Source organism: Sceloporus occidentalis, unplaced genomic scaffold (assembly GCF_023333645.1).
Source record: "Sceloporus occidentalis isolate IW3139 unplaced genomic scaffold, rSceOcc1.0.p SCAF_144, whole genome shotgun sequence".
NCBI classification, from domain to species: domain Eukaryota; kingdom Metazoa; phylum Chordata; class Lepidosauria; order Squamata; family Phrynosomatidae; genus Sceloporus; species Sceloporus occidentalis.
Window position 1 is genome coordinate 1,563,252 of NW_028317124.1, and position 27,867 is coordinate 1,591,118.

The 27,867-nt window shown below is 41.0% G+C and overlaps 1 protein-coding gene across 1 annotated transcript; it reads right to left on the reverse strand.

Moving 5' to 3' along the window:
- Positions 1 to 3,857: 3,857 nt before the first annotated feature.
- On the reverse strand, positions 3,858 to 27,841 carry LOC149280883 (proline-serine-threonine phosphatase-interacting protein 2-like). The gene is made up of 14 exons (XM_089499987.1): positions 27,775 to 27,841; positions 27,294 to 27,337; positions 16,560 to 16,660; positions 15,523 to 15,600; positions 13,807 to 13,841; positions 12,938 to 13,044; positions 10,283 to 10,345; positions 9,011 to 9,112; positions 8,683 to 8,728; positions 7,025 to 7,104; positions 5,370 to 5,468; positions 4,507 to 4,603; positions 4,323 to 4,426; positions 3,858 to 3,884 (listed from the first exon to the last, which is right to left on the reverse strand). Exons 1-14 carry the CDS (start codon positions 27,839 to 27,841, stop codon positions 3,858 to 3,860), a joined length of 1,050 nt encoding a protein of 349 aa, XP_089356113.1.
- Positions 27,842 to 27,867: the final 26 nt, after the last annotated feature.

Consider the following 27,867-nt stretch of genomic DNA (forward strand, 5'->3'; position numbering starts at 1 on the left):
AATGTCCCGATTGGTGTCATCTTGTACTGAATGAATATGTTGCAATCTTTCTTTTATTCTTGGAATAAAAAGAGATTTAATACAAACCTTGTGTTGTTTTTACGTGTTTGCTTGCTTAACACGCTAGAGAGCTTAATTCATATTCTAAGTGGAACAGCACCTTTAAAAGATGTCCCGATTCGATTTCTCACCCGGTTTTAGATGGGCTTCCCTTACCCCCCCCCCCCCCCCCCGCCGCAGCCTGGACTAAAAAAAAAAAAAATACATTAAAAAATAAAAAGTGGAAGCTCTTTTTAAAATGAATTTATTATAGAATATTCTACTATTTTAAGAAAAAGGCTAATCTGTATGTAATAACGTTACACTTCCAACAAAAGTAACAACCTATACGCAGTTTGTAAACAAAAATATGAGAGATTTTGTGGTTTAGAAAAAAAAAACCAACTTTTGAGCTTTTCTCTTTTCTACGTAATTATTTATATCCATTTATTTTTTATTATTATTATTATTAAGTCTGTAGCAGCGTCATCAGAACACCTGCGTTCTTTCACGGTGTCAATTCGTCGCGGCGCACTTTGGGAACAAAGCAAACAGCAAGGTCTGTAGGTGTTTTTGAACTACAACGCCTATGATGCTCAGCCATGCCCTGGTTTTTGCACTTAGAGGACTCTTCTACCCGCTGCCGGCACATGACATCATACCCAGGCGCTCGGCCGCAGAATGATGCGCAATAGAGAGATCCGGGATATGGAGACATATCGGGGGCTTCAGGTCTCAGACAGAAGTAGGAAAAAAACCCCAATTTACTACGAGGGAAAGCGGCATCGTGATTTTGGGGGGGGAAACGCTTTATACTTTGTTTAGTGCCCAGGTATAGAGAAAAAATCTGACTATAAACTGTTTACTAGATGCGGCAACGTAATCGCCCGGGGGGGGTACAAAGCTACAGAATAGGCTCTACTTAAGATTACCGATTTACCCGTTTTAATTTTTTTTAGCCCAGGAAAAAATCCTTTGCGAGGGTATCGCGGTGCGTTGTGGTCTTCAAATATATCGCTGTTTTTTTTTAAATGTCATCGAATAGTTAATTGAAATGCGTTCCATCCAAGAAAACTCAAGATCCAGGACCTGGTGGAAAGAAACGACAAAAATATTTATTACATGCGTGTCGGAGAAGGTGTGCAGTAACCCCCGGCGGCTGTACACGCCGCGCAGGCAGAACTCCGCTCTGTTTGCTGCGTCTCCTTTTCCGGTACGAGTTGGCAGCCCCGGAGTGACCTCACCAAGGGAACAGCTGTTCTGTTTTGCCCCGCTAGACCTCGAGGGATTGTGCCCCTGGCCAAGGCCAGATTGGGAGCAAAAACCAGCCCTGGTAATCGCCAAACACCAGCCTCAGCTCTCGCAGAGCCTCTTTCTCATTACCCAACTTTTTTCTCTCCCCTTTCTCTTTTATTGCTACTGTTCTCTTTAATCTTCGCCTTTCTCATTATCTCTCTCTCTCTCTCTCTCTCTCTCTCTCTCTCTCTCTCTCTCCTTTTTCTTCCTACCTCCCTCATTTTTGTTATCCTTTTTATCTCTCGTTTCCATCCCTCTCCTTGTCTTTGTTTCATTTGTCTCTCTTTTTCTCCTACTCTCTCATTCCGATTGTGTTTTATCCTTCCCTTTTCTCTCGTTTCTCTCTATCTCTCTCCTCCTCTTTCTTTACTTAACCTATTTTCCCTATCCCTACCTTTTCTGTTTCTCTCCCCTCCTTTTTCTTTTTCTCTCCTCCTCTTTATCTCCTCCTTTTCTCCCTACCTCCCCCCTTTTCTTTGATTCCCCTCTTTTTCTTTCTCATCTCTTCCATTTCTCTTTATCTCACTTTTTCGCTTTATCTCTTCCCTTACACATCACACGATCACACAGATGCACATGCTTGCACATACTTACACTGACAGACACTCATACTCAGTAGCACACACTTACATGTGTAAACTGGGGAAACACCAAAGCTTTAAAATCTATGTATCTGCATGTAAATAAAGGCTTTCCCTCATTGTTATTATTTATCCCATTGTGCATCGCTACAGAATGTAAGGCCCTATATAAGTACTAATAATCTATTTAGCGCCATCGTATTCTACAACCCTGTATGATGGGAACCATGTCACAGGCATTTATAATACTCGCCTTTTCTACTGGTATATATTGAAATCTTCCACGCTGGCGTACTGGGGATCTGCAGAAAATAATAATTTTTTAATTATTATTTTTGTAGTTTTATTTAATCTCCCTTAAAATACAAGACAAAAAGAAGTGAAACTAGACAAGTAAAAAGGAATCAGTTCTTTAAACATGAATTATCAAAAGTAGTGCTTTCTGTTTTAAAATAGTTGCAGTTTTTGCCCCATAATATAAGGTTTCCAGGCAGCTGCGTATCAGCCATTTGTAGAGTTATCACTCTGTTATCCGGACCCCGATCTACTAAACAAACACCTGACTCCTTATCATACTGCCTGTGGGGAACGATAGAATGGCTCAGTCTTAATCACCCAGTCTGACTCTGACTAATGAAAGTCTATGGAGAAACTGACTTTATTAGCATTGCCGTAAATCATTAGCTCAGTGTGGGGTTTGAGCCGGGAAACGCACCCAAAAAAATCACATGACTGACAACAGACAGCAGGTCTGCAAATAAAGGGAGTTTCAAGGAAATTATATGGAACTGGGGGTTATATTACTGTATACAGCGCTGGGGGGTTATATTACTGTATACAGCGTTGGGGGTTATATTACTGTATACAGCGCTGGGGGTTATTACTGTATACAGCGCTGGGGGGTTATATTACTGTATACAGCGCTGGGGGTTATATTACTGTATACAGTGCTGGGGGTTATATTACTGTATACAGCGCAGGGGGGGTTATATTACTGTATACAGCGCTGGGGGGTTATTACTGTATATAGTGCTGGGGTTATATTACTGTATACAGCGCTGGGGGGGTTATATTACTGTATACAGCATGGGGGTTATATTACTGTATACAGCGCTGGGGGGGTTATATTACTGTATACAGCATGGGGGTTATATTACTGTATACAGCGCTGGGGGTTATATTACTGTATACAGTGCTGGGGGTTATATTACTGTATACAGCGCTGGGGGGTTATATTACTGTATACAGCACTGGGAGGTTATATTACTGTATACAGCACTGGGGGTTATTACTGTATATAGTGCTGGGGTTATATTACTGTATACAGCGCTGGGGGGTTATATTACTGTATACAGCGCTGGGGGGGTTATTACTGTACACAGGGTTGAGACCCATACCGTTCAAAGGTTTGGGGTCACTCAGCTGTTTTCATGCAAAACGAGGACATTTCTGGCTGTAACATAATTACAAAAGGGTTTTCTAACCAGCAATTAGCTTTTTAAACTTAAACTTGGATCAGCGAACACAACGTGCCAATGAGCCGTTTCCAGCTACAATAGTCATTTACAACATTAACCCCGTCTGCGCTGGTTTTCTGATCCATCTCATGTTATTTTAATGGACAAAATTTTCATTTCTTTCACAAACAAGACATTTCCACGTGACCCCAAACTTTTGAACGGCAGTGTATATTTAAAAAAATTACAAAACAAAATGGTAACATTATTACTCTCTACAACCCCCCCCCAGACATTATAGCGGGTTTTATTATTAAAACAATGGCTATTTGTTCTATACAGTGGAAAGAGGAATTCAGCCCAGAGGGGTAATTTATTCTTCCCGTGAGATAACAAAGAACAAGCGATGATCAAGATATTTACGAGCGGAAGCGAGGCAATGCAAATGTGTAAACGTATTTTCCATTTCTTCTTACCTGGGACACTAGCCCGGACTTGGTGGGGACTCCGTCTGAAAGACAAAAACCAATGCAACAGGACTGATGAGTGAGAATAAAGCTTGCTGGGTAGTATGGGGGGGAATGACAAGACAGATTAAAAAGGACACTACAGTCCATTTTGCAAATACAGAATCCCCCCCATCTATGTAATTGCCCCTTTGCCCCCAGTCAGCTCCAGCTGTGAGCGGGGCTCTGTTCGGACCCCTGTGTGCCTGATTTCAATGGGACTGCTTTCTTGCCACTGATTGGCTGCTTCGACCAGCCAATCAGTGGTAAGTAGCTTTTTTTTGTTTTGGAAGAGTGCATATTAAAGTATTCAGGGTTAGGTACTTTAATATACATTCTTCTATAGCGGGGTGTCAGGGACATTAGGCTGTCCCTTTAAATACCTTAAATCCTACATTTTAGTGCACTCAATAAATCTGTACGCTACGTCCGAGTCTACATACAGAGAACGTAACCAGTAACCGGCACCTTATTCCAGGAAGCCCCTGACTCCTGACGGGGGGGACGTTCCGCTGCAAGTTGTAGAAATTTTCATAAGGAATTGGGGCTGGAAAAAAAAAAATATAAATATAAACCTGTTTTATCTCCTAAAAAAAGCATAAAGTTTCACCAGGAAAATCCTATTACCTGGGGGTTTGTCTCCCGTTTTATGAGTTTGCGTAAAATACTCGACGTCTTTCTCGATATTACAGACTTCCAAAGCTTTGCGGACCTCTTCGCACATCTGTGGATAAGGAGGAGTGGGGTATTTATCAGATCTTCGTGGTGAGAGGCAAATAAGCTCTAATCTTTTGGTTGATGCCAGAAGAGGCCCCTGCAGGCCACCAATAGGCTCGCTCACACAGCCTTTTTAACTTCTGACGGCGAACCTACGGATTTCTGCTCCCGTTAACCCCCGCGATGCTGTGTAGATAACGGGAGCCGAAATCCGTAGGTTCGCCGTCAGTGGTTAAAGGGCCGTGCAAGCATCCAACTTGCATAACTTAAACCACTGGTCTCCCTGCTCCAACAGTTAAAAAGTCCGTACGAACGACCAATAAAGTCACCGGTACGGACCTTTAACTGTTGGAGCAGGAAGACCAGTGGTCTCTGCCGGCCAAGTTGCTGCACCAGGATTTTAGAAGTCTGTATGAGCGACTCTATTGGTCGCCAGCAGGGGGCTGCTCTGCCATCAACCAATGAAGTACAGGTGGCTTAAAAAAGAAAACAAACATTAAAGCTTATTTCGAATCCTATAATAGGAATACAGATGCCCAACTTGAAGAATCATACTTTGTTACCAAAGGGGCTTACAATACTTCTTAGTGGAACAACATTTATAGATGTGAGACCAGGAGTCAGAGGGACCTTCTTAGACCTCCAACATCATGAAAGCTCAAGTGACCCTCCGTCTCAAAGAGCAAATAATGACATATATTTTCTCTGGCCAGCACAGCGTATCTCGTGGCATCACTGTCCTCGGTGGTGGGACAGAAGATTTACGGTCTTACCACATCGACGGTGATGCACTGCTGAGACAGCTGGTTGACGTGGGTCCAAACCGCGTTCCGGAAAAAATGAATCCTCTCCCATTCCTGGTTCTCGAAGAACTGCAAGGAATTCATCGGGGAATTACTTTTATTATCATCATTATTATCACTAATATTATTTTATCATCATTATTATTTTATTATTCATTTTATTATCATTATCATCATTATCACTAATATTATTTTATCATCATTATTTTATAATTCATTTTATTATCATTATTATCATTATTATCACTAATATTATTTTATCATCATTATTATTTTATTATTCATTTTATTATCATTATCATCATCATCACTAATATTATTTTATCATCATTATTTTATAATTCATTTTATTATCATTATCATCATTATTATCACTAATATTATTGTATCATCATTATTATTTTATTATTCATTTTATTTTCATTATCTTCATTATTTATTTTATCATCATTATTTTATTATTCATTTTATTATCATTATCATCGTTATCACTAATATTATTTTATCATTATTATTTTATAATTCATTTTATTATCATTATCATCATTATTATCACTATTATTTTATCATCATTATTATTTTATTCATTTTATTATCATTATCATCATTATTATCACTAATATTATTTTATCATCATTATTATTTTATTGTTCATTTTATTATCATCATCATCACTAATATTATTTTATCATCATTATTTTATTATTCATTTTATTATCATTATCATCATTATCACTAATATTATTTTATCATCATTATTTTATTATTCATTTTATTATCATTATCATCATTATCACTAATATTATTTTATCATCATTTTATTATTTATTTTATTATCATTATCATCATTATCACTAATATTATTTTATCATCATTATTATTTTATTATTTATTTTATTATCATTATCATCATTATTATCACTAATATAATTTTATCATTATTATTTTATTATTCATTTTATTATCATTATCATCATTATCACTAATCATTTTTTATCATCATTATTTTATTATTCATTTTATTATCATTATTATCACTAATATTATTTTATCATTATTATTTTATTATTATTATCATCATTATTATCACTAATATTATTTTATCATTATTTTATTATTCATTTTATTATCATTATCATCATTATCACTAATAATTTTTTATCATCATTATTTTATTATTCATTTTATTATCATTATTATCACTAATATTATTTTATCATTATTATTTTATTATCATTATCATCATTATTATCACTAATATTATTTTATCATCATTATTATTTTATTATTCATTTTATTATTATCATCATCATTATTTTATTATTATTCATTTTATGTCCTTTAGCTCGATGGCGTGTTGGGACGTTTATTTCTATTCCAAGTGGGTGCCAGAAGGTTTTAATCCTGAATGTCACCGTTGCTTCCTCTATCGAGCTTCAGCCTGCCTCTGACGCACTCGTTACCCTCACATATATCACAAATAAACCTCTAAAAGTAAAAAAATATAATGTTTTAATTCTATAAAAACATATTATATAATTCATAATATTAGATATATATAGGAAAACCATACATCCTTTTTATGAGGACGTTCAATCCTAAAATCATACTCATCGTCCGTTTACCACGCAGCAGTTGATATGTTCATTCTGCCAATCCTCCCGGACTTTATCGAGTAGACTGATATTCTGCTGATACGTCTTATCTGAAAATACCAAAAACCGTTTCATTAAGTCAATCCGAATACTTTATGCCATAAACGCATCCAGTCTGCCCATCTTTCCTGATGTATATAATGTATACGGACAGTATATATATAAATATATACTTTGGCCAATTGGCAGCCTCTGTGTGTGTTAAAAATAAAAAAACACCCGGTTCTGATTGATTTTATAGAATTACTATAATTTTGTAGTTATATAATGGTCTATAAAATGACTGGAGGTGGAGGGGCAGATTTTTTATTTTGAACTAAGTATAGTTAATAAAAAATATAATATACACATTATCCGTGTCTATACGTATATATTATAATATACACATTATCTGTGTCTGTACGTATATATTATAATATACACATTATCCGTGTCTATACGTATATATTATAATATACACATTATCTGTGTCTGTACGTATATATTATAATATACACATTATCCGTGTCTATACGTACATATTATAATATACACATTATCCGTGTCTATACGTACATATTATAATATACACATTATCCGTGTCTGTACGTACATATTATAATATACACATTATCCGTGTCTATACGTACATATTATAATATACACATTATCCGTGTCTGTACGTACATATTATAATATACACATTATCCGTGTCTATACGTACATATTATAATATACACATTATCCGTGTCTATACGTACATATTATAATATACACATTATCCGTGTCTGTACGTACATATTATAATATACACATTATCCGTGTCTATACGTACATATTATAATATACACATTATCCGTGTCTGTACGTACATATTATAATATACACATTATCCGCGTCTATACGTACAATCCTTGGTAAATTGAAAGGTCATTTTCTCTATTTTGAGATTGATTTATATTAGATATTCTATTTGTTGTTTTTTTGTATTTTTAATTATATAATATAATGTTTTATTTCTATAAGGAGTCTGTGAGTTTAGGGACCCATTTTTTTTTCCATACAAAACGATCTATATAATTATTTACCTTCCTTTTACTATTTTATTTCTCTCATCCCATTATTTTCTTCATTTTTTACATTTTTTAGAGTTATTCTGCATGTTATAGCATATACAGTATGTATGTATATATATATATATATTTATATATATATATATATATATATATATACCGTTGTATAAGTTTCACATCTCCATGAATTGTCTCACTAAATAAATCATCATTATTTTTTGGAAGGTTTAACCCGTTACTGCAGGCAAGTCTATTGTGTCAATTTAACCCCTTACTTTTTACATACACAAAGTATTCAATAGAGGGATACAATGTGTCCACACTGATTAAGTCATGGTGTTTGCTTATAGTGTAATTAGGCACAGGTGTGATATGTAATTAGGGATGTATTTAGTCATGGTACCAAGGAGTGGAAGACAGTTTACGATCACTCACTTTGGTGCGAAATGCGTCAAGTAGCACCTTCAGCTTCTTGCACTTTTTGATACTAACTTAATCAATGAGAGTGTGAGAGCGCGCAGGTTTCTTCTTGTCTACATTAAAACTCATTACAAAATAATAGATTAACCGGCTTACCAGAGTCCTCTGCTGTCACCTTTGAATGAGCCAATTTTGAAAAAATCTAAATAAAATTACATTAAAACATTATATTTATATTATTATAGTATATGATATACATATATTATATATATTATATTTATATCAAGTTATAACAAACATAAGGGGTATAATCTGGTCTAGTGAGATGTTCCACAAGGAGGCCAGAGGAGTTTCAATTTTGCCTAAAATGATATTAAAGTTTACTTTTTCAAAGAGTGGGTGCAATGCATTGGTATTTGTGCATTCGATGTTGTTTTTTTTTGGTCATATCATTATTATAACCCGGTTAGATTGGACCTGGTACCTTCTCCTGCTGCTTGCCTGTAGTCGCCGAGTTCTTACACCGATTCACAGCCTGTTCCGCGTCATCTTTCTCCCGGCACCGCTGCTCATAAACCCGTTTTGACTGTAAGAAATAAAGATAAAAGGATCGCAATGACTGCGTGACATCAGCACCAGCAACACGCAAGCTTTTTAAAGGAACCATCGATTTTAAGACAAAGTCAAGTCCGTTTTGCATGGACCCCATGCAATCATTTTTCAGTTCAAGCTCCCCCAGTCCTCTGCATGACATCATCATTTTAACACGAGAAAGGAATGTTGATACTCATGGAGATATTACTTTGTTGGGTACGGAGAGGGGCATCATAATCACCGGTCTAACTCTGACCTTGTAAGCCAAGATGGAAGGAGCAAACGTGTATGGTCTTATTTCACCTCGGTGTAGCCCATTAACCACAAGTCCAGACAAACAGACTTAGTTTGGAACTGCCATTCAATGCCAGGAGTCTAGACCTGGATCTAAATACATGAAAAAGCTGGATATTTTTCTTGGGTGACCCTTCTGCATCCTGTTGAGCAGTTCATGTACGGCTATAGCTTCTCAAAGCCAGTATGTGTGTCCTGTTACTCTGTTACTACACGCCTTAGTCCTGACATTCAATATTCTTTTCTAGAAAACCTTTGTTACAGTTCAGGTCACCTCTAGAAAACTGGTTTCGTTATATCTCTATCTTGTTCTGGACATCCCTATCCAACCAGCCCAACCAAACGCCATGATGATAGCACTATGTCCAGCTGGTGTCATGTATGAATCCCGCACCCCACTGCATACAGGTTGGGAAATGGGGTAGTTAGCTGAGGAAATGCCCCTCGTACTCTAGAAACCCAACCAATATCATGTTTACTCCATACTTGGACTTAGGACAACATCTTGCCAGATCATCTCAGAAGGGTCATGGAGACCCTGTTTTATGTTATCGTCGAAGAATCATCCAAGAAGAAGAAGGTTTCAGCAAGAGAATTAAAACATGCAAAGGACATGCAATTGGACAACAGTTCAATGGTTAACTGAGATATTCCCGCTTAATGCTGGTGAGCGGCCTTAGTCGATCATCCCCTTTTACTGGGCATCATAATGACCTTCCCTTTACCTTGTAAGTGTTCGGCAACCTTATTTTTAACGACTAAGCCAATACATTAAACAAAAGAAGCAAACATCACAGGACGGCACTGTCATACGTACACAACATAAGGAGCATTTACTTTAGAAATCTCAGCCATTAATAGTACTCACGTCCATAGTTTTTTTGTACTGCATTTGTTTCTGTTTGTGAATGGCGTCCATTGCAGCTTCTATCTAAAAAAACGAAAGGAGAGGTAAGCAAAAATAATTCTGTAAAAGTCTGCCCAGAACACGACATTAACTTTAAAATTCCCTTCCCTTCCAGAACACAAAAAACAGATGGTCGGAAGGTGCAGCAGGAAGTCAGATGTGCGTTGGAAAATAGATTCCCCCAATGAAATCAGCCAGCTGTCATGATACGCAAACATTTACATATATATTTGTTGAATGTAAAATAAAACCCCCTTTAAAAAATAGCTTTTTTATATTTCTTGAAGGTTAGAAGGTAGACCGCTGGGTGTGTAATCGGGAATTGTGTTCTAATTCTGTTCCTCCAGAGGAGAGAAGGTGACACAGCCATGCGGAACATCAGGCTCGGAGCATAGTAAGTAAAATATAAGGCAGGTTAGAACGACCTAACCGGTTTCATTCTTCTTCTTATGCCTTAGGACACGTGAAGGGTAAAGACACCGACAACTCTTGCTTATTAATGGAGAAAGGGCGGATGTCTGAAATGTGCCAAGGTGCTCCCAACCCAAACCTTGGTGAAAGGTTTCTAGAAGGTTCTGCTGGCGGTAACTTCTGTTATTTCGGAAGGTTTAGCCCAGAGGCACCACAAGTGAGAGAACATTTAAAAAAAAATGGGGACTACGTAGGTACTAACCCCGTTGAGGGTCCCGTTTAGGAGTGGAATGTTGTCCGAAGATTTGAGATGAATTGTTTTTTTAGGCGCATTAAAATGTAAGTGAATCAGTAGCTCTGTTATGGTCCTTAGTGGTTTTATGGATGTCTTTGGAGGAGTCAAAAGTTGAAGGATACCCATAGTGATTATCTAAACAAACATTTGAAATGTTACATTAACCCCTTAAGGACAATGGGCGGTTCCTAAACCCATTGAAAACAATGCATTTTGAGCCCGTACATGTATGGGCTTTGTCATTAAGGGGTTAATCTGCACAAAGATCAGGGTTCTAGAACCCAAAATCAGTCTGCAAGAAGCTGTATGTGATATCTGTTCTGTTTTGTCATGTACGGGACCCTTAGCACCAGCTAAGCATCCGGTATACAGTGATGCCCCCCAAAGCCTGCTGATCCGCCTATTCCTTCCCAATGATAATTCTTTAATCAAGTGAAATTTTGCAGGGAACACAATTGCCGTGTGACGCAAAGGCAGGCACTGATTGGTCGTTGCCGTAGAAATTGAAAACGTTCCTCAAAAACTTTGCTGTTGTTTTCATGACGTTAAACTTTCTGAGGAAACATATAGTAGTTTGGGGTCACTTGGGAAATGTCCATGTTTTTCAATGGAAATAAAATTTTGTCCATTAAAATCAGATGAAATGGATCAGAAATCCAGCACAGACGGGGTTAATGTTGTAAATGACTATTATAGCTGGAAACAGCTGATTTTAAATGGAATCTCTTCATAGGCGTACAGAGGCTCTTTATCACTCCCATCACTCCGGTGTTCCAATGGCCCTTTATCACTCCCATCACTTCTGTGTTCCAATGGCCCTTTATCACTCCCATCACTCCGGTGTTCCAATGGCCCTTTATCACTCCCATCACTCCGGTGTTACAATGGACCTTTTTCACTCCCATCACTCCTGTGTTCCAATGGCCCTTCATCACTCCCATCACTCCTGTGTTCCAATGGCCCTTTATCACTCCCATCACTCCTGTGTTCCAATGGCCCTTTATCACTCCCATCACTCCTGTGTTCCAATGACTCTTTATCACTCCCATCACTCCTGTGTTCCAATGGCCCTTTATCACTCCCATCACTCCTGTGTTCCAATGGCCCTTTATCACTCCCATCACTCCTGTGTTCCAATGGCTCTTTATCACTCCCATCACTCCTGTGTTCCAATGGCCCTTTATCACTCCCATCACTCCTGTGTTCCAATGGCTCTTTATCACTCCCATCACTCCTGTGTTCCAATGGCCCTTTATCACTCTCATCACTCCTGTGTTCCAATGGCACGTTGTGTTCGCTGATCCAAGTTTAAGTATAAAAGGATAATTGGTGGTTACAAAACCCCTTTGCAATTATGTTGCAGCCAGAAATTTCCTTGTTTTCCATGACCCCAAACGTTTGAATGGTAGCGCATGCCATGATGGATGTGCTGGTTTGGCACGCCGGAGAATGTAATTAACATTTTGTCTAAGTGGAACAGTGTCTTTACATGAATTGGGTCGTCGACCTTAGCCCGGAAAAGTAGAAAAAAAGGAGGAGGAAGTTCACTGTAAAATAACAGGTTCAGTGCAGAGGTAGAAGTGCAACGCCCCGGTTGGACTTATTTCCATGCTTTTGACGCGCAGCCAAGTACAAGATCCTGCGCTGTTTGCTCTCACGGGGTTATCGGGAATTCCCTAACAGCCGAACATCAGTAATAAGTAACTATTTACGAAGTTGGAGCCGCTGGAATTCCAGCACAGACGGAAAGACTATAGAGCCAGTGGAACCCCAACTCTCACTTTAGTTAATAAATCCCTATTTACAGATCCTGTGGTTTCCTTGAGTTTTGCCGTTTCACGTTACGTGAAAAAAAAAAAAAAATCCTGAAACATCACTGATCATAGACTGTTTGTCAGGAATGAGTTTACCCTTTTTCTCTCTAACTTCTGCCGTTCCCGGAACTCTTCCATCTTCCTCGCCTCTTCCCGCAGGGTTTGCGCCAGTTGAATGTGACTCTGACCTATATTGTCCACTTCTATAAAAAAAACCCACAAAAATAGGTACAATTTTCATTTCTTTATGAAAACAAACCTGGACATAAAAAAAAACATGATTTTTAAATGATTCGGGAAAATAAAGTTTGTTGTCCAAAGCAGGGGAAAAAATCCAATTATCAAACAAACGCCATATAAGTAAGTCATGGGTCCCAGTAGGACTGTTTTCTGTATAATTGGTATTGGAATCACAATATAACAGCTTGGATTAAAATGCTCATCTTTTTTAATATTTTGGCCAAATCAGTTTCTTCTTTAATATAACAGACCTTAGAGTTAATGATCTATTAACTATATTCCCCCAAATCTTTATTTTTGTTTGCTTCTTTGGGGCCCCTTTTTAATTTTCAGACAAAATTAAGGAATTTAATACAATTTGTCTTTGGGGCCTCTGTTTTCATTTGCAGACAAAATTAACAAATTTATTAAAAATGTGTTAAAATGAAAATTAAAAATATTTGGTGCATTAAAAATATTGTCTATGAATATTTTTCTCCTTTTTACCCCCTGAGGATGTTATAAATGAAATGGATAAAAGTAGAAGAGGAGAAGAACACAAATTTAGAAAACTTGGCCTCCTTTTTATTTTTATGTTTTTTTAAACTTTTTTTTTGGTTCACATTTTTAAACATTTTTTTTACATTTTTCACACCTACTCTAGCCGGCATAATTTTTTTAACAGGATCCCTTTGGTGTTTTGACAAAGAATGACTTTTATAAACTCTATACCCGTATATACTTACGTTGCTTGAAGATATCCAGGGAGCGTTTCAGCGTACTGGGGGACGTAAAAGAGAGGAAGAATTAATTAAACAGCCATAGGATCAAATGTTCTCATTACATGACCGTTTACTTTTATAGCGCCAGCAGATTCCGTAGCGTTGTCATTCAGATATACAGACGTTAAGACTTAGTGGCAGAGAAGTGTTGATTTGACGTCCCAGCGCTCTTTAATGGAGCTTGTGCCTATTCTGCATATTCTTCCATAGTGTAAGTGGGCCAGTTGGGCTCCCAATCTGCCCCCTCTGGTTTTGCAGCCAACCCCCTGGACCTGCCCCCCTGGCTAGAATACGTTACTGCATGCTAGTACAGAAGGAGAAGGAGGGCTTGCTCATGTGAGCTTACACTCTAGAACAGTCTCTAGACTATGAATTCCTTGTTGAATCCATTGGATTGGTTAAAAATGAAAAATCGTAACACTTGAGATGGCAGTTTGCATTTTGTCTTTGTTCACATGGATGTGGTTCGGTTCTGTTTCTTTACTTTTAATGCAACAATGTACAACCCCCCCCCCCCAACCCGGTGAAAGGGGACATGGGGCGCAGAGCTTGGGAGATAGAGCGTCACTCACAGCGCAGAATTTCCCCCGGACACCGGAGAGTCAAGTCCGAAAGCTGGACAGAAGTAGCGCTCGGCGGGACAGCGGCAAAGAATGGCAATAATCAGGACTGTCCTGCGCAAAGCAGGACAGTCCTGATTAGCGAGTAGATGAATTGCTACGTTGTTTTTTGTTGAAACTAAGAAAGCACCTAACCCCCCACCACCACGTTTGCTTTCCTGGCCCTGATAAGGATCAGTTTGTCTCTACTTCTTCTTATTGGAGGTGAGAGGGAACTAGAAGCAATATACAGTGACCTACGGTAATGCGCGGCAATGTATAGCAGTACAAGCTAGGCTGGAAGTGGGTGAGAGCGGCCCAGACACGCAGCGATCAGCCTGGACAAACTCGAGAGCCTTCTGAGTTTGAGCTGGAGTCTCCGGGTGAGATGCTGCTTCCCTGGGTCTCCTCTTTCTCCGGAACAGATGAGCTGCGTTTAGTCACTCTCACTCCCTGCTTAATCCCCCCCCCCCCGACACACTTCCATGGAGGGAGACAAGATCGGTGCTCCCAATACATATATATGGCCACCTACTTCGGGACTTCCCAACGGGCTCTGAACTGCTGCAAATTTATATTCTGAGGCTGTACAACCAACACCGATCCCTCTGACCGGATGCCTGGGCTGGGGTGCTGGTGTGGGCCCCTAACAAGGGCCCTTTCTGGCAGGACTCAAAATAGCACCAAATGTCGGAATTCACCGGTTCGCTCAGCTTGACCTTAAGTATTCCAGAGCTGCAGTACAATGGAATCATCGGCCAGGGCCGCTATCCAGAGAGGTATTCTGGAGTAGGGAGGCAGGTACAGGGTGGACAGCTGCCCCTCTACCCCACAACCAGGGGCAGATCAGAATCCGCAATGATCCATGAGCAATGAATCAGTTACAAGTGAGACCCCTGAACCCCCCATTTAAAGCGTCGGTCCGGGGGGGGGACCAGAGGTCTCACTTATCAGAAATACATCGTTGCCACAATTCCTTTTGTGCCAATTTCAAGTCACTTTGGTAGCCAAATTCTGAGCTTTGCATTTACAGTTAACTGTTAATGTGATGTCTAATTCCTCGTAGATGGCAGACACTCACTTTATCTCCGTATGCCCGCACGGCTTCTTCTTTGTTAAGGTGATCAGCTCTTTCCCATATTTCTCCTCTATCACTGCCCTGAAAAGGAAGACAAAATGGGATTCAGCTGAATGAACCACATGGTGGGGGGGCACGTGGAATATTTAGCTAGCCGGGGCGAGGTCTCCGTACCTAACGTGACTTTTAAAGCATGCCAATTTAAAAAACGGGCAGACCAGATGGGCCAACTGGTTCGTATGTATGTACGGACACCTTAACATATTATTTATATATTTTGTTCATATAGCGCTACCAACAATTTACGCAGCCGAGAGTGAATAGATAAGGCCACATAGGAGGTAATACAGAAAGAACAAGAAGCACATTATTATTATTATTATTATTATTATTATTATATTTTTCATTATTATTAGTATTATTATTATTATAACTACTATATTTATTATTGTATTTTTTTATTATTATTATTACTACTACTACTACTTTTATTGTTGTTGTTATTATTATTATAACTACTACATTAATTATTATTGTATTTTTTTATTATTATTATTATTATTACTTTAACCACTTTTCATTTATATACTTTATGAATTCTATTTATCTGTGTGAGTTTTATGACCCTTTTATACATATCCTACAACGGTACGATTCTGTTATTAGAGATATAATGGAGCTGATTAACGGACTAACCTTCCTCTTTCTATTTAAAGATATTACGTAAAAGTGCAGCGCTCGGGCTTTCCGGGGTAAGACATTTATAGTATGTTTGCCCCTTTAAAGAAAAGGAGAAAAAAAAGTTCCTCAATTACTAAGACACTTCCTTCTACAGAAGCTGCTTACGAGGAAGAGCGATCAAGAAAAATAGTACTCAAATTAACCTCGTTAAACAAATATTAAAGTTCACGTCTGCGTATGCACTCATTTGGCAGCCCCTTGGCACTTAGATAGTTAAGTACAAAGTATCAGATCTGAAATCGGGGGTAGTTTGTGCTCCATTTAGAATTCATTTTGCTTTCGGGGCAAGTCATTCGTACCTTTCTTTCAAGAAGTCTTCAAATTCTTTGCAGTTCTTTCTGCCATCATTCATGTGCTGGATGAGGGTATCGTAGCCGGCGGTGCTGATGATGTCATTGCTCTGCAAACACAGCATAACAGTATACATCATAATACCAATAAATGCAGAAATAAGTGAAAAAAATATTTAAATCACTTAATATATTATAATAAACACTTATCTGCCAATACGACGGCAAAAATAAAACAGAAAAAATATTTTTTATTATTATTATTATTTTATTATTATTGTATTATTATTATTGTTATTATTAATATTATTATTTTATTATTATTGTATTATTATTTTTTTTAATTATTATTATTATTTATTTTATTTATTCTGAGAACGCCGATCTGAAGATATTAAAACACAAACCGAGTCATCGAATGTAACATTGGCCCCTGAGGCCCTCGCATTGCACACAGGACCACAGTGGATATGAAAACTTGATCCTGAGTCTCAGGGTTTTTGCCCCAATCTCAGGGTGAAGGGGCAGATTCTTGGGGTCCCAAAGTCTGGAGTCGACCCCTTCCTATTCTCCCCCCCGCTGTGATCAGTGGGTTTACTTCCAGTATATTATGGTTGATATCCCTGCTTGAATGCAGGTTGCTTGAATGCCACATTTACTCTCTAGAAAATGTAACCTCATTAACAAAAATAATAGTTATAAGAACAATATCCGCTGTGTCAGATGAAATCACCTTGTGTTCCTTCACTAAAGGACCAAGGATGAAATTTTTTTGGGACTTCTAAAATGTGCGCATGTTTAAATTTAGAAGGTAATACTCATTTTTTATAAGGATGGCACGGGTGATAATAGCCACGCAAGTCCAGGTAACTGGATTCAGCGGACCTGGACTGACCCTCTGGGTGACCACACTCCATTCTCCCCCAATCTGCTGCCCCAAGGGGCCGCCGTCATCAACATAATGCCCTAGGCCTAAGATGGCCGGTCAGGGGTGGGGGATGGACACCCTTTTGCTACGTTGCCAGTTGTGGTTCGTCATAGCTCCCAGTTTGATCCAGAGTCTCTGGGTCAAGCCCTGCTTCCCTGGGTTCTCCATGTCAGTCTCTTCCTTCTAACGGCAAGGAACCGGTGTGTGGGGTCATTCCCATAACCCACCCACGCTCTATCTACTCCCCACCCACTACCTGCCTACTCCCCGCCCACCACAGACTTTTCCTGTGGACCTCCCACTGATCAGAGGAACCACCCATTGATGTGAGCAGAACGGTTGTGAGTTCAGCGGGACCACCCACAGACCTCAGTAGGACCGCCCACGAACCTCAGTGGGACCGCCTACCCGTATCCCGGACCGCCCACCAGGTACCTCGTGTTGCTAGTATGATCCACCTGCCACATGCTTCCCGCTGCCAGCAAAAGTGTGACGGCGCGGCAGCTACTCATCAATCAAGGGACTGCTCGTAAATCAGGACTGTCCTGTGAAAACTGGGACAGTTGGGAGTTGGGTATGCTTACAAATGGATGAGTATCTTGATGGCTTACTGTTTCTATTATTGGCTGTACACATGTTATGCCTGTCGATATTTATGTTTTACCCTGTGACCTGTATAAGATATGTATGTTCTTTGAATTAACCCAATCAAGCCCACTGGATGCAGACGCTGGGCCACCTCTGCTGCATTGTATTCATTCCGGGACGGGGACAGCTCATTAGATTTAGGGACTATCCCGGGCAATCCGGGCCGCATGGCTGCTGTGTGTGAGACAGAAGACACACAATGGCTTTGTATTTAAATTATTATTTCAGATCCTCCAAGTGCCCCGGGGTCAGATCCACCCTCAGCGTTTGTAACGCTCGTCAAACGAGTTTCATTAGTCATTGTAGCCAAGGACGTAAAGAAGAGATCACCATTAGACATGTGAGCTGCAGGCCAAGAAGACCTTCATTCATTATGATATACTAATATTAATGGAGACACTGCACAAATATGTGCAAATATTAAGGAATTTGGTAAAAAATCATTTTATGTATTTTTTTTTCCGATTTTAGTCTTTTTAAAGATTTGTGTTTTTGGTTCAAAACAGAAGTTTGTGAGCACATTTTTAAAAAATAAATAAAAATGGTTGCTTAAGTAAAAGGGACCCATGTGACATCACTACTTTCTGGAATGCATATGACATCACTACTAGATGATTCCAATAAAATCCTGACATCACTGGGGATTCCGCCCACATGAAATACTCTAAAGCAGACCTGGGCAAAGCACGGCCCGCGGGCCACATCCGGCCCGCTGAATAGCTCGGACCGGCCCGCAAAGAGTGTCCTGGTGACTCACCAATGAGTCCGGTGTCCCCCCCCCCCGCCCCGGTCACTTACCTTAAACTCCTGTGTTGGAAGCGTTTGTCTCGGGTGCCGGCGCTTTACGCTGGGCGCCGGCATATGACGTCAGACGCCGGCGATCAGCAGTGAAGCGCCGACACCCGAGACAAACGCCTCACGCTTCCAACACAGGAGTTTAAGGTAAGTGACCGGGGCGGGGGGGGAGATCCTGAGAAGGGGGGGTTAGGGAGTTAGAGGGGAGATACTGAGAAGGGGGGGTTAGGGAGTTAGAGGGGAGATACTGAGAAGGGGGGGTTAGGGAGTTAGAGGGGAGATACTGAGAAGGGGGGGTTAGGGAGTTAGAGGGGAGATACTGAGAAGGGGGGTTAGGGAGGGAGGTCTTACTGTGTGTGTGTGTCTTACTGTGTTTGTGTGTGTGTATCTTACTGTGTCTGTGTGTGTCTCACTGTGTCTGTGTGTGTCTTACTGTGTCTGTGTGTGTCTCACTGTGTCTGTGTGTGTCTTACTGTGTCTGTGTGTGTCTCACTGTGTCTGTGTGTATCTTACTGTGTCTGTGTGTATCTTACTGTGTCTGTGTGTGTCTTACTGTGTCTGTGTGTATCTTACTGTGTCTGTGTGTGTCTTACTGTGTCTGTGTGTGTCTCACTGTGTCTGTGTGTGTCTTACTGTGTCTGTGTGTGTCTTACTGTGTCTGTGTGTGTCTTACTGCGTGTGTCTTACTGTGTTCATAGCTTATTCAGTTATTGTAATAAATATTTTAGCCCATTTTTTAGCTCAAAATATTTTTTCCTTTTTTTTCTCCTCTAAAATCTAGGTGCGTCTTATCAGCAGGTGCGTCTTATAGAGCGAAAAATACGGTATGCACTCCGAAGCCTTGTTCATTTTGTTCACTTCTGTGCTGTGCTAATAGTTATTCAGGCCTTACTTATTCAAGCACCTCTACCAATGACGTAGGCTTGAATAACTTTATTAAACAGCACATAAGTTAACAAAATGGACAAGGCTTCGGAGTTTGTAGTTTGTAGAGGTCTGGCCCTCTAAAACCATTCCAATTTCTCATGTGGCCCCATGGGAAAATTAATTGCCCACCCCTGCTCTAAAGGGACACTCCAATCATCCTTTCATCCATTTGATAACTGAGTTGCTAGTTTAACTACAATTCCTTACTTTTAACCCTTAGAGTGCTGGAGGCCAGAGCACATTTTCCTTCCCCCCATGGGAGTCTTGGGCAGTTTTGGGAGTTTTGCTTCAGTTCCATTTTAGGCGACAATTTACACTTTAACTGAAAGAATCTATTCGGGTTCAGAACAAATTGAGCTTTGATACCCAGTAAACCCCCTTATTTCTCCCCATCAACAGGGAATCGGTAAAATGAATGGAAACAGAATAATTCTCTTAAAAAGCCCCCACCGCCTTAGTAAATGTATCCAATAGTAAATGTAAATGTATCCATACACGTAGATTGTACACAAAGCCCCTATAGGTAACAGTCCACGATATATTGGAGGTGGGCACACATAAGAAGGGGTTAAATCCATACTAATCCAACCGTTTTTAACCGCTGGTTCACCTGCTTTTGAGAGCTACAAGTCCTTTCGGTCATTGTCATCATTCTGGCTGAGGGTGATGGAAGTTGTAATCACATGTAAAATATAACTTACTGACATAAGTGTATGTTTTTTTTTTACATTTTTTTGTAAAAAAAAAAACATCTATTGAGGGAAGAGGTCGCAATAACTGGTAGCAGGGATGTTTTTTTGTTTGTTTGTATTTTTTTTTTACCAGCGTTCTAACACTTTTTTGGACCCCCTGTTTTTTTTTAGTTTTCTCTCTTTTTTTTCCCCTTCCAGTGACTCGTAATCTGAAAACCAGCGGCAATTGTAACTAACGCTGCCACGCCATGATTGAACAGAGAAATGTTCCCTAAATGTACACAGCGCTGAACCTCCTGCTCCGCTTCCTCTTTTCTAACAGCGGATTTACACGCGTGCAACTTCCCAAATCTGCCAAAAAAAACTGAAAATGAAAATAACAGAAGAGAGAGATGAGCAAATCCACCGGAACGACTGAAATGGAGAATTTTGGCGTTTTCAATTCCGTACGCGATATCTACAAACTGAAACAAAGCAGAGAACACCTTTCCAGATTTCCCTCCCGTTTCCCCCTTTTCTATTGGTTCTGATTCACCAGCTCTTTCTACGTATCAGTGTTTCTATGGGATTGAGTAAGCATAGTTGCCAACAGTCTTAATTTCTCCAGGACAGTCCTGGTGGCTGTGCCAATCGGTGCCCAGTTTACATCACAATGTAAAGATCCACATTCATTCACCTATAAACCCAGACTGGTAATCTGTTCATTCCATTCGCGGAGCGCGGTGCGGATGATTTATACTGCAACGTTGTTTCACCTGTCACTACCGCGTTTGTACACCTTTAAGAGCAAAACGTGTCAGATTTTGTCTGTTCTTGACTAAAACCGCACAATGTGGAAACGTGAATTTCCTTTTTGCTGGTTGGTGTTTTGCTGGAATGAATGTTCGCTGCCCCCGTCCGCCCCGCTAAAGACGAATTCGTATCAAAGAACTCTTTTCTCCTGCAAACGGGACGTTTCAAGAATTTGCAACATTCATAAGATTCGTGTCTATCGGCAGCTTTAATTAATTAATTTCGATGTAAAGGGTACACTTCCCCTTTAACGCCTCGGGGTCGTTCCCCCAGCAACCTACGGCATACCTCCCAATATTTCAAATGGCCAAAGAGGGGGTGTGGCTAGAGGTGTGGCAAGGGGCGGGCCTGTATCCAGACATTTTATGTGACTCTGTCACTGTTGTATGTGTGTAAGTATGTGTGTGTGGGTGTGTATGTGCGCGTGGGTGTATATTGCATAGCTGCCAACAGCCATACATTTCCAAAGGCCTGCCGTGATATAATATATCCTGAATAAATGTAATGATGCGTTTTAATTATTTTTTCTACGATTTTACGAATGTCTCTGTGCATTACCGATTTCTGTATATTCTAACGTTAGATCGTATTTAGATCAGTCCCTATAGACGGGTTCTCGGGGGTCCTGACATTTGCCCCCTTGCTTCCACCCCAGCTATCTTCCATGCAGGTGATGTGTTCAGCCAAACATATCCTCCGCCAAGATATACACTCAGTGCCAGTCAGCTCCAGTGCTGGAGGGGGGGTCTAATAAGACACCCTGTGCACGTGCACAGAAAGTGCCCCCCCATGGAAAGTGATCTCCATGGAAGCGCTTTCCTGCCACTGATTAGCACAGCCAATCAATAGAGCAAAACCACAGACCATGGAGGAGGCGTTCTACTGCAGCTTCTCCCGAAGATAAGCGAATAATCAATTAGTAGGCAGGAGGCTGACTTGAAAAGGATGAAGGACGGGCCACGAAATATTGACATCAAACAATTAGTTTTACAATGTCACAGACCGGGGAAACAGGAGTCGCCGCTTTGTGTCACGGAGCGAATTAATCGCCTTATAATAACAATAACCGTGAAATGATCCACGGGAAGCTCTTCAGGTAGAACTGCTTTTCCAAAGCGATGATCACCTTGAGAAATGCATTGAAGAAAGCGAAAAATACAAAAAAAATAGCTAGAGAGAGTATGCCTACGGAGGAAACATTGAAATTCAACCTATTCTGGACCAATTTACACCAATGTTGGCACGGATGTTTTTGTACAGTAAACAGCTGGTTATGGACACTAGACTTGTGCGTTCGTATTCGGGAGAACATGGAAATAACCGGAACGAATGTTGCGCTTGCGTTGTTCAAACCGAATACTGGATAAATAGAATGTTTATAAAACGTCTGAGACAACCGCTCTAAGCAACTTGGCCTGGGAGGAACAGGGATTTTAGTCCCCGTGTCAAAGCGCAGGGCAAGGTACAGCTCAGAGCAACTTGGCCTGGGGAGACCAATGGCTTCGACGTCAGGGGTTAAAGGTCCGTAATAGCGACTCTATTGGTCGCCAGCAGGGTGCTCGTCTGGCATCAACCAATGAAGAGCAGCTGCCCTTCATTGGTTGATGCAAGAGGAGGCCCCTGCAGGTGACCAATAGAGTCGCTCTTAAGGACCTTTAATATCCTGGCGCCAAAGCTGCTGTGTATTTTTATTGCATTAACCCCGTAAAACAAACACGAAGAATATACACAAACATATGCACGAAACGGACACGGGAATGGACACAAAGACATTGGTGGGCAGTCCCCCTGCTGTCAGTGGGCGGTCTCACCGCCTTTGCGTTCCAGGCTAGCCCCACACACAGGAAGACAACATTGTTGTAAGGGAAGTGGGCGGTGAGCGGGGCGTGCTACCATGCCGCTAACATGACCCATAGTTTCCTCGCAGTGACCCAGACAAGCGACCTGCACAGTGTTCAGGAGTAGTCTTGGGCCGTTCCTCCTTACAGAACTGCTTTAACTCCGCCATATTCCTAGGACGTCTGGTGTGAACGGCTCTCTTGAGCTCATTCCACAGCATCTCTAATGGGTTAAGGTCTGGGCTCATTGTCCTGCTGCATCACCCAACTTCTACTGAGCATCCTTTGTGGAGTTTCAAGGTGCTCTTTGGCAAACTTCAGGCGCGCAGCAATGTTTGTTGGGAGAGCAGCGGCTTCCCCCGTGGTGTCCTGCCATGGACTCCATGCCTGTTCAATGTTTTGCGTATGGTAGACTCATGAACAGAGATGTTATTCAGTTCCAATGATACCTTCAAGCCTTGTTTTTTAACCTCATTGAGCATTCTGCAAACTTGGAGTGCCCTTGGAGTCATCTTGAGTAGCCACAGTACTACCGTATTTGCTCGATTATAAGACGAGTTTTTTTCACAGTAAATGCTCTGAAAAATACCCCTCGTCTTATAATCGGGGTCGTCTTAAAATCAGACCTCAAATAGGTCTGACTATGAGACGACTAAGATCCAGATCCCCCGCAGCTGCAGGGGACCCGGATCCTCCTGTGCCCCCCCCCTGCCCCACTTACCGGTGCTTATGAGTCCCCGGTGTGCAGCTGGGGCAGCGTGTAGATGTCTACGCGATTCGCGTAGACAACTTACGCTGCAGCCGGAAGGAGGTGTGGCTAGCAGCGGGGTTTGTCTGAGTCCATCGCGCAGACCTTCCCCGGCTGTCAGAGATCAGAGTTCCCCACACCGGTGCGGGGAATTCTCTCTGACAGTCGGGGAAGGTCTGCATAAGGCATTTCTGGAGGCAGAGTGTTCTATGAAATGCCTTTTAACCCCCTTAATGCCACTCTGCCTCCAGAAATCCCTTTTTAACGCTCTATACGCCACTCTGCCTCCTGAAATGCCTTAAACCTCTCTATATGCCACTCTGCCCCATAATATGCCTTTTAACCCCCTTAATGCCAGAGTGACATATAGGGGTATAAGGCATTTCTGGAGGCAGAGTGGCACATAGGGGGTCAAAAGGCATATCATAGGGCACAGTGGCATATAGGGTTAAAAGGCATATCATGGGGCACAGTGGCAAATAGGGGGTATAAGGCATTTCTGGGGCAGATGTGCATAACTGGGGGGGCAGGTTGGAAAATAGAAGGAAATAAAACCAAAATATTTTTCTCAATCATAGATTTTATTTAAAAAATTGTTTACATGAATTAACATTTACTGGTAAAACTTTTTTCCTATAGGGTCGTCTTATATTCAGGCTTTTTCTTTTTTTCCCCCTAAATTAATATCCAGATTTGGGGGGTCGTCTTATAATCAGGGTCGTCTCATAATCGAGCAAATACGGTAAATTGTCTCCGTTTCTAAAAAATGTGTCTGACTGTGGACTGACGAATATGTAAACTCTTTCAAATTATTTTGCAACCCTTTCTAGCTTTATGCAAATCAACACTTTTTGAGTGTAGGTTCTCTTTTTTTGTGAGGCATGGTTCATATCAGCAGAGGCTTCTTGAGAATAGCAAACTCAATATGTTTTTTTATGTCAAAGTAGCTCTTAAACTCACCTCCAATCCTGTTTTACTGATTGGACTCCAGGTTCGCTAACTCCTGACTCCAATTAGCTTTTGCTGAAGTGATGAGCCTAGGGTTTCCATACTTTTGCCAACCTAAATTGTGTATGTTTGAATGATGTATTCAATATTGACAAGAACAATCCAGTAATTGCCCTCTTCCTGGGCAATCAGGCCCATGGTGCAATGGGCCAGTTACAAGAGAGACGGTTGATCTCCCCAACCAGCCCAGTCACACCATGGAGACTCTGCTCCTTTAAGTCATGGAGCACTGAGAGATGACATCATGGCCCGGCACTCTGCAGTAAATACGACGGCTGTCGGGGGCCGCTGCCCTGGGTCAGGCCTAAGTCAGTGCACAGGGTAATTCATTACTGCTGCAGCTACTCCTATTGATTTTAATGGGAGCTCAGTTCCCATTTCTTAAGAGTGGAAGTTCTGCTGAGTATGAGTAAAGAAGTATACTGGTGAATGCTCCCTGCTTTCTGTAGGGGAAGCTAAGGGAGGGTTGTCATCGTTTCTTACGTCGGCCATTACGACGCCTTTTTTCGAGGTGTGGGAGCTTGTCTTTGGAACCAGTTTTAGGTCTGATTTACTTGCCCCATGGTATGGATTTTTGGATTCCACGCCATGGCGTTTATACCCTGAACAAAAATGTGGAGGAACGGACTGCTGTTTAAACTCTGGATTACGGCTTCCTTCAGCGTCCATCTTTATTTATATTATTAATTATATTATATTGTTATATTTATATTATATGTGAAATAAATTTGCTCTATTTACCCTGCATTTCATGTGTTTCAGGATTAACCCTTCATCAGGGATCTCTGGATCATGTCTTGTTACCAGTCTAAATAAACCCTTGCAATGGTATAACATTATTATTATTACATTATTATTATCTATTGTTTCATATAGTGTCATCATATTCCGTAGCGCTGTACAACGGGGAGACAAGTCGTAACAAGTAGTATATAACGTAACAATTTGATTTACAGAAACAACAGGTGAAGGGGGGGCCCGGCTCAAAGAGCTTGCAATCTAGAGTACGTCACATACACTTGGCTACCCAGGAACCTCCCTTTGTTTAATTTCCTGGACTGAGACAGATAGTCATCAAGGTCATTTAACACCCACATAGGTCGCCCGTTTCTCCGGCTGTAAAGACTCAAACCTTAATCAGTCGTCGGTCTCGTCTTAGATTCAGGAGTTATACGCCTACCCCATGCATGTTTAAATTCCCTTACTGTATTAGCCTCTACCACCTCTGCTGGGAGCCTGTTCCACTTATCTACCACTCTACCAGTATTTTTTTTTTTTACATTCCATCTGATAAGATGTAAAAAAAAAAAAAATTAAAAAAAAAACTGATCTGAATTCCGCTCAGACTGTCAAATAAAAGACCGAATGGATGTGCTATTCCAGACTTTGTACCGGCAGAGTGATTGTCTGTATCTTCCTTGTGCACGTAGAGTTTGTGTCTGGAATACGAGAGAGCCGGTGAGGCAACATCCCGAGAACCTGCTGAACGACTTCCTCCTGCAGAACGCATGCCAAGCAATTATATAAAATCCTGTCATCCTCCTGTTTTATCGCCAGTAGCCAAATATTAAACTTTTAAGAGACTTTTCTTAACCTATCAGTGCCTGCTCTTGTGTCACATGACAATTCAGTGTCCCGCGTGTCATCATGAAAGATTAAAGAACTATTTCTGGGGAGATCTTGGTAATTCTGGGGATTAAAATGGGCCATGGCACTTTAAGGCCACCTGCTAGCCACTCGCTTACTCTTTTGTGGCCGAGTGTATCCGGAGGCATCATCGGGCACCGGCCCACCAGTTTGCCCAATGGTCAATCCGGGTCTTGGTGAAGGGCAGTGTGGTACCACCCCAGCCGTTGGCATATATCCATAAAACAGCCACAACTTGCCACCCTCCCATGACCGCGCCATGGCTTGTAGGAAGTATAGACCTAAAAAATACTGTAACCTTCTTGAATTTAGGGGTCAAAATAGTCACCTCGGTGGACGTCAGAAGGATGAGACACTAATTCACACAATAAACTTATAGTTATTGTATTCTTTACTTTATGTATTATTATTCTCATCAACTCTGTCTGACGTGGGGTCCCCCGTAAAAAAAAAATTCTCAGGGGCCCTTAAAAACTAAAGCTGATCCATCAAACAACCTTAACCTGGGGCCAACGATTACATGGTGGAACGTCCACGCTCCTATAATGATGTCCGGCGAGCAGGAGGTCACATCGTGCGGAGCTTCACTAACCCGGCTGACGGGTCTCATGGTAATAATTACAGATATTATCGATAGTTGCACCGGCGGCATAGCTTTAAAAACATTCAGGTTCTCGCCACGTCCTGCCTCAGAAGGTATTCATTCATAAATTCACTCACCCAGAAGTTCTCCTTGAAGTAGTCCCCTTTCATGGCTGTTTCTTCTGATTATGGAAAACTCAATGGAAGGAATACGAGAAACTCTTCAACTAGTGAGAATTTTAAAAAAAAAAAATGGATAAAGGGAAAAGCGTCTCAAGACCAAGTTTACTCCACCGTGAATATCGTATGGTTAGTTCCTCAATTGTCCTTCCCTCTTCTGAATGCCCTGCCCAAGAAAAGGTCCGACAGACTCTGCCAGTCATAAATGTCTGAATGGCCTGCATCCCAGTGACACCTGCTGGTATCTTCCAGAAGAACATGGCCAGAAAGAAAGGTCCCAGGAGACTCCAGGGAGGACTTCTTACCCTAATAGGTCCCCAAATACCCTACAACGGTCAAGGTTTGTTTGCATGACCACAGGGGACTCGGTGTTCATTAAGGACGTGCTTTGCTTTAACCATTCCTGGGAACCTTTGGGCTCTGGCTAACCGGAGCCTACCTTTGCGGGACACGGCCAGGACTACTCGTTGACGGCAGTTGGGGGTCACATCGACATCAGTGGGCATTCTTGCTGACGTCAATGGACACCCCG

What these genes read in the sequence shown, in the direction of transcription:
- LOC149280883 (XM_089499987.1), bottom strand. Translation starts at nt 27,841, where the DNA reads ATGCCCACTGATGTCGATGTGACCCCCAACTGCCGTCAACGAGTAGTC. An exon ending in CAGGCAAGCAGCAGGAGAAG is followed by an intron (nt 8,729 to 9,010) that starts GTACCAGGTCCA and finishes AATTTTATTTAG; the next exon opens with ATTTTTTCAAAATTGGCTCA. An exon ending in GGTTACTGGTTACGTTCTCT is followed by an intron (nt 3,885 to 4,322) that starts GTATGTAGACTC and finishes TTTGTCTTTCAG; the next exon opens with ACGGAGTCCCCACCAAGTCC.